At 40.9% G+C, this 5,646-nt stretch overlaps 1 protein-coding gene across 1 annotated transcript in view; it reads right to left on the bottom strand.

Moving 5' to 3' along the window:
- The window catches only part of ELOVL2 (ELOVL fatty acid elongase 2), a 65,135-nt gene extending 61,354 nt beyond the window's left edge, over positions 1 to 3,781 (bottom strand). The window contains exon 1 of the mRNA XM_012660149.1: positions 3,746 to 3,781. Within this exon, the coding sequence (XP_012515603.1) occupies positions 3,746 to 3,781 (36 nt within the window). The remainder of the gene's footprint in view (positions 1 to 3,745) is intronic.
- Between the last annotated feature and the right edge of the window lie 1,865 nt (positions 3,782 to 5,646).

The following is a 5,646-nucleotide window of genomic DNA, read 5'->3' as shown; positions in this document are numbered from 1 at the left end:
TTACCTCGAGGTCCAAACATATTGTCCAAAAAAGCATTGATTTCATCATCAAAGGCCTTTAGATGCTCCTGAAAAGGGAAAGAAAAGAATGATTTTAGTTGTAATGTTTTTTTTTTTTTTTTTTTTTTTTTTTTTTAAACTCTCAAAACAAGCCACTACCAATGACATGTAGTTGACAGATTCTCCAAGGGTTCCAACTTCAAGGACTTTTGACTGCACAGGCTTAAGGAAAGTGAACCAATTAATGCAGCCTCACCTTTCACAAGCCTGTACAAAGTTGGAAGGAAATGATTCCTCTTTCATTTCTTCATGCAAGAGGAGTCCTAGAACACAGGCTTGGCGCATTTCAACATCAAAGCGTTATTGACCTTAATTCCGTTTACCTCTAAAATGCTTACAGGCTAAGCTGTGCCATAAGCAACTTCCACTGTTGCAATTAACAGGAGCAGTGTGAGCAACAGGGAAAGCCCATTCCTGCAGAATACAAACGTGAATTTTAAATGAAAATTCAGCTCAAATAAATTTCATTAAGCTGAATCTAAAGCTTCGAAGAGGACTTGTTTTTCAAGTAAGGAAACTAAGCACTACGGCTTTTATTTTCTATTTATGTTTTGTTTTCAAACTTTTTTTACTCTTACAGTAAATAGTATCACTTAGGGTGCACCAAATTAATTATTGTCCCTTTAACTGGTTTCAGGCTGGGGCTGGAATATTGCTGCTAAGAACCTTAAGGTCAGTAAGTAGGGGCTGCCGACTTGATTTCAGTCCACTCATGCTGGTCTGCTATGATACTGCTTAAAATATCTGCTAAGGTGTCCCCTCCCTGCTACAGGGGTCTAGAGCCACCTCCTCAAGCAAAGGGAGGAAAAGACAGAGCACGACCCAGTGTTTCCAGAAAAGGGACCTTCTGAAGAGGACTGAGGGCCAGCAGACAGACTGTGTGTGTGTGTGGAGCAGCACAGCCTCGGGAAGTTGCTACAGAACATGCTTTAGATTCAACAGCCACCCCACAACTATCTCACCCTCAAAGTATAAATGCCAAAGAGGAGAATTAATTCACTGGCATCTGAAAAGAGGAGCTGCCCATTTGGTGACTGGCACCTATCACCTGAACTTATTTTTTATTTGTGACTTTGATCCTGAGAGAAATTTCAAGGAAACTTAGGTCTTTGGGGACTTTAGGAAGCTTGGGAAGGAGGATGGAGATTAGAGAGTAACATTTACTAGCACCTACTACTGCCGGCCACTGCACTAGGAACTTTATTTTCACTATTTCATAATATCTCTATAAAACGTGTTTGAGCTAAGCCAAGCTTGAAAGTTTTTAAACAGTATTTGTATCTTTGGTTTCCACATAGGGTGTCTCAGGAGATTTCCAGACTTGAGAAAGGTCAGTTACCTGAGATCTTGGTGTGACAGAATATGATCTGTGTTGCCATTAGAATAGGGCGGATCTATCCAGAGGCCTCGTGGTTTTGAGAAAAGAATGTCACCCTCACAAATGCACTCACCCTCATAACAAATGCCAATGAAATCTTTTTTCCATTGCCGCATCCACGAACAAGTGTTTAAACTTTTTTGGTTTGTTTGCTAAGGTTCAAAATCCATTTTACAACATTTGTAGAGTGAAGAAAACTCTAGTTAAAGGTCACAAAGCTCATATTATTTCTATATTGCAGAAATTTAGTCATAGTGGAAGAGCAGCAGAAACAAAAGTAAAAGAAGGGAAGATATGAAGAAAGCAGAGAACAAGAGATGAATGAAAAGGGGCATTTTGTTTCTTCACTCATTAATTTATTGACTCACTAACCAATTATTTGAGCATTACTATATACTAGCACTATGTTAGATGCTAAAACACGAAGTCAAATGAGACGTGATCCTTATCTTCACATAGTTTTCAGTCTAGAAAGAATAATACATAAATAAAAAATTACAGTGCAGTCTTTAATATGAGAGGTTTACAGAGATCTGCTACAAGAGGATAGAGACACACTTTAATTTAGATCTCTTAAGAAGATGAGGCGGTGGCTGAATTTTGAAAGACTAGTTTAGGACATTGTCTAAATGGAGAAGGAAAGAAAAGGCACACTAGGAAGAAAGATTAGTGTACAGAAATACATTGAGGCATGACTCACTTGGAAAGTGTTTATGACCAGGGTCTCTAGTGACCTATATGACAGAACTGCAGCCAATGCTGGGAAAATCAGAAACTTGATAAAAATTACCTCTTTATTTCTGAGTTATTTAATGTAGTTAGTAAGGAAGTTGTCTAAAAACACCATGAGGAGATGAGAAGAACAAACCAAGATTTACACTGGATTAGTAAAACGTAAGTACAGAGGGTTTTGTAGTGTTAGTCGACCGAGGATGAGCACTTAGCAAGGGATGACAGAGCAGCGTTTGGCCCAGGAAGTCACAGCTGTACACTGGGTTCTCTGTGCGTGAATGTGAGGCATGCTGGACAATGTCTCCAGGTTAACACCGCAGCCTAGGAGCTAAGAAAAACCAAGGAACTCCATGTGGCACTTCATCCATTCAAACAACATTTCTGAATAGCATTTGTGGGTGTGGTTGACTCAAAAGCTTATAGACAGTTTGGGAAAGTGAGACATATAGAGAAAGGTGAATAACAAATGATTAAGAAGAGGGATATCCGCAGAACTGCCACAATGATAGAAAATAAAGGACTTAGGATGGGTTTTTAAAGACGGTTAGAATTTGGAGAGATTAGAAGAGAGGGAACAGTGTACCCTCTCAGACCTGAGCAAGAATGGTGCTGTCCTGAGCTCCATACTGTAGAAGACACTCCCCTAACCCCGGTCATCCCTTTGAGCCAAGGGAACATGCCTACCCATGGCCATAGTTTCCCCTCTCCAGACTATGCTCCAAGTTCCCCAGGCCACCTGCCAAATCACCCTGAGCCCACTTCCAGAACAACTCCTTGCCCCTACAAGAAATTCCACACTCCATGATTTGGAATTCAATGTGTAGCTATGTACAGCAAACAGCTGAAGAATGGAAAGACTGAACGCAAGCAGGGCCTTATTTGTGTATTCCTAATTACTTACCACAGTTGGTAGGAATATAAAATGGTACAATCACTTTGCAAAACAGTTTGGCAGTTTGGTAAAAACATAAACATACACCTACCGTAAGATCCAGCATGCCACTTCTAGGAATTTACCCAAGAGAAAAGAAAGCACATTTCCACGCAAAGACGTGAACACAAATATTCACAGCAATTTTATTTGTGATCGCCAAAAAAATAGAAACCCCCAAATGTCCAACAGGTGACACAGCCGTATAATAAATACTACTCAGCAATATAAAGGAGTGAACTATTGATATACACACAACATGGATGAATCTTAAAATTATGCTGCATGAAAGAAGCCACACAAAAATTACACACTGTATGTTTCTATTTATATGGAAATTCTAGAAAATATAACTTACAGTGACAGAAAACAGATCAGTGGTTGCTTGGGGACTACAAGGGAAGAGACCAGAATATCCTTCAAAAATGAAGGTTAAGTCAGGATATATTCATGTATGCACAAATGAGAGAATGTATAGCCAACAGAACTGCACTGCCTACTATGCTAAAAATGTTCTTCATGCCAAAGGGAAGTGATTCCATATGGAAAGTAGAATTTACAGAAAAGAATCAAGAGCACCAGAAATGGTTCTAAGTAATTGAAGAGCCATAACCCACAGTACCCCAGGGAAAGCCACCACCAACCTCCTCCATGTCTACCGTGACTGCCAGCACCGCCATCACCCACCTCTGACACCATGCTCATCCCTTCCACCAGGAAGCATCATTGCCTGACACCCAGTGATGTCCTGGACCTGTTCCTTCTACTGCCAGTAAAAAGACCACTGGGAGGCAGTGGGGATCCACCTGAGGTAGACCCACTGGACTGCCTTCCTACAGAAATCTGAGATAGTCGTCTTAGCTGTGGAATATGCAACTTCCAGGGCTGGTGGACTGGCTCACCAGACACTTCTGCCTCAGCTACCATTTTCTGTGGGTACTTGGCAAACAGAAGAGCCACGAAGGGCACACTTGGTTTTTTTGTCACCATGATAGTGACTGGGACTCCCACCCATCCCTGGCTCCATCAGCTGGAGGTCAACATAAACCAGGGCATCTCAAATCGAAGGCCATTTCCTGGTCTGTTCTTGAAGGTGTGAAGCTTGTAAGGACTACTTCATCCTGAACACCTTGACAGCCTAGATTTTCTTAGGCAGAGGCTGCCTTGCAATCAGAATCACTACCACCACGATTAAGGGCCACTCTATGAAAGCCATGGCCGGAAGCAAGGCAGAAATGAACCCACCCCAAAACTCTGCCTGTTCGTTCTCCCATCTCTAAAGGATAGAACTCTAGATTCTATTTTTCCTTTCCCATTCTTTCTTCCTTTCCTTCCTCTTTCACTCATTCCTTCTTCTCCACCTTCCTCCTTTTATTGGTTTTAGGCATTGTGTGGTTTTTCTTTTTTTTTTTTTAGTATTTGTCTACCACGAGCATTACGTTATATAAAAATCCAGTGATTCAAGATCTTGCTGTTTGTCCTATTTTGTCAATATAGTTTTATAGAACACTTTAAAGACACTTATTCAATCAGAATTGCTATTTTCCACCACCAACGCACTGCTTTTTAAAATTGGCAAAAGCCACTAACATTATGAAACAGACTGGAAGGAAAGATAGCATCTAAATCCTTACTTTCTTCTTTTTGTGTATTTCAGAATAAACTAAATCTGAATGGTTCAATGACAGCAAGTCAGGAAATGGGATCTGACCAGCTTATGAATATATCATATTTCAGACTAACCTGACACAACTCTGACAACTTCCCAGAAACGTTAAGGTCAAGGCTGAGTTGGACAGAACTGAGAAACAAGGAGATGGTCTCCTAGAGGCAAGGGAGACAGACTAGAGTACCATCACACAGTGAGCCCAATGTCGTTCTCAGGGCTCAGGATGGCCAACAAATGTTGAACCTCTTTTGGCAACTCCTGCAGGGTTGTTCCCGGCTGGTGTCCTGTGTATTTGAAGAAGCTAAATATGTGTACATTTGTGAATGAAACTAGAAGGTTTAGAGGATGAATAAAAGTGGGCATATAAAAATACTTAAAATTATTTGGCTGTCACGCAGCTAACGTCAATGTGTGTTTATGCACATTTTACACTGACACCCTAAAACTGCCTTTCAGGAGCCTACCCACTCAACAGTACCTCCTGCTACTGTTCTCTGGAGGGAGCAAGAAGCTAAGGGTGAGAGTAGGCAATGGGTGGGCAACTTTTCTTTATGTATGGAACTCTAAATTGTTATTTTATGTCTTAGGAATAATTTTCTCAAGATTGAAACTGTCTAAGGTAGGTACCGAAGACTCTGATGAACATTTATGACATCTTAGGATAGATACAAATGAGCTAACCATGGTGAGTAATACCATGGGGAGTAATACTGGCTACTGTTTATTAAACACGCGCCAGGCACTTGATACATGCTCTCTATGGTTTTCTCCGCAGCCTTGCAAGTTGAGAGTCTTTCCCAATTTACAGATGTGGAAATTGAGACTGTACACTCAAGTGGTGCTGTCATGTGAGACTTGAACTACAATGAATCAGTG

The sequence above is a fragment of the Propithecus coquereli genome, unplaced genomic scaffold (assembly GCF_000956105.1).
Source record: "Propithecus coquereli isolate 6110/MARCELLA unplaced genomic scaffold, Pcoq_1.0 Scaffold659, whole genome shotgun sequence".
NCBI classification, from domain to species: domain Eukaryota; kingdom Metazoa; phylum Chordata; class Mammalia; order Primates; family Indriidae; genus Propithecus; species Propithecus coquereli.
Note: the sequence above shows the minus strand (reverse complement) of the source record. Positions and strands in the feature narration are given on the sequence as shown.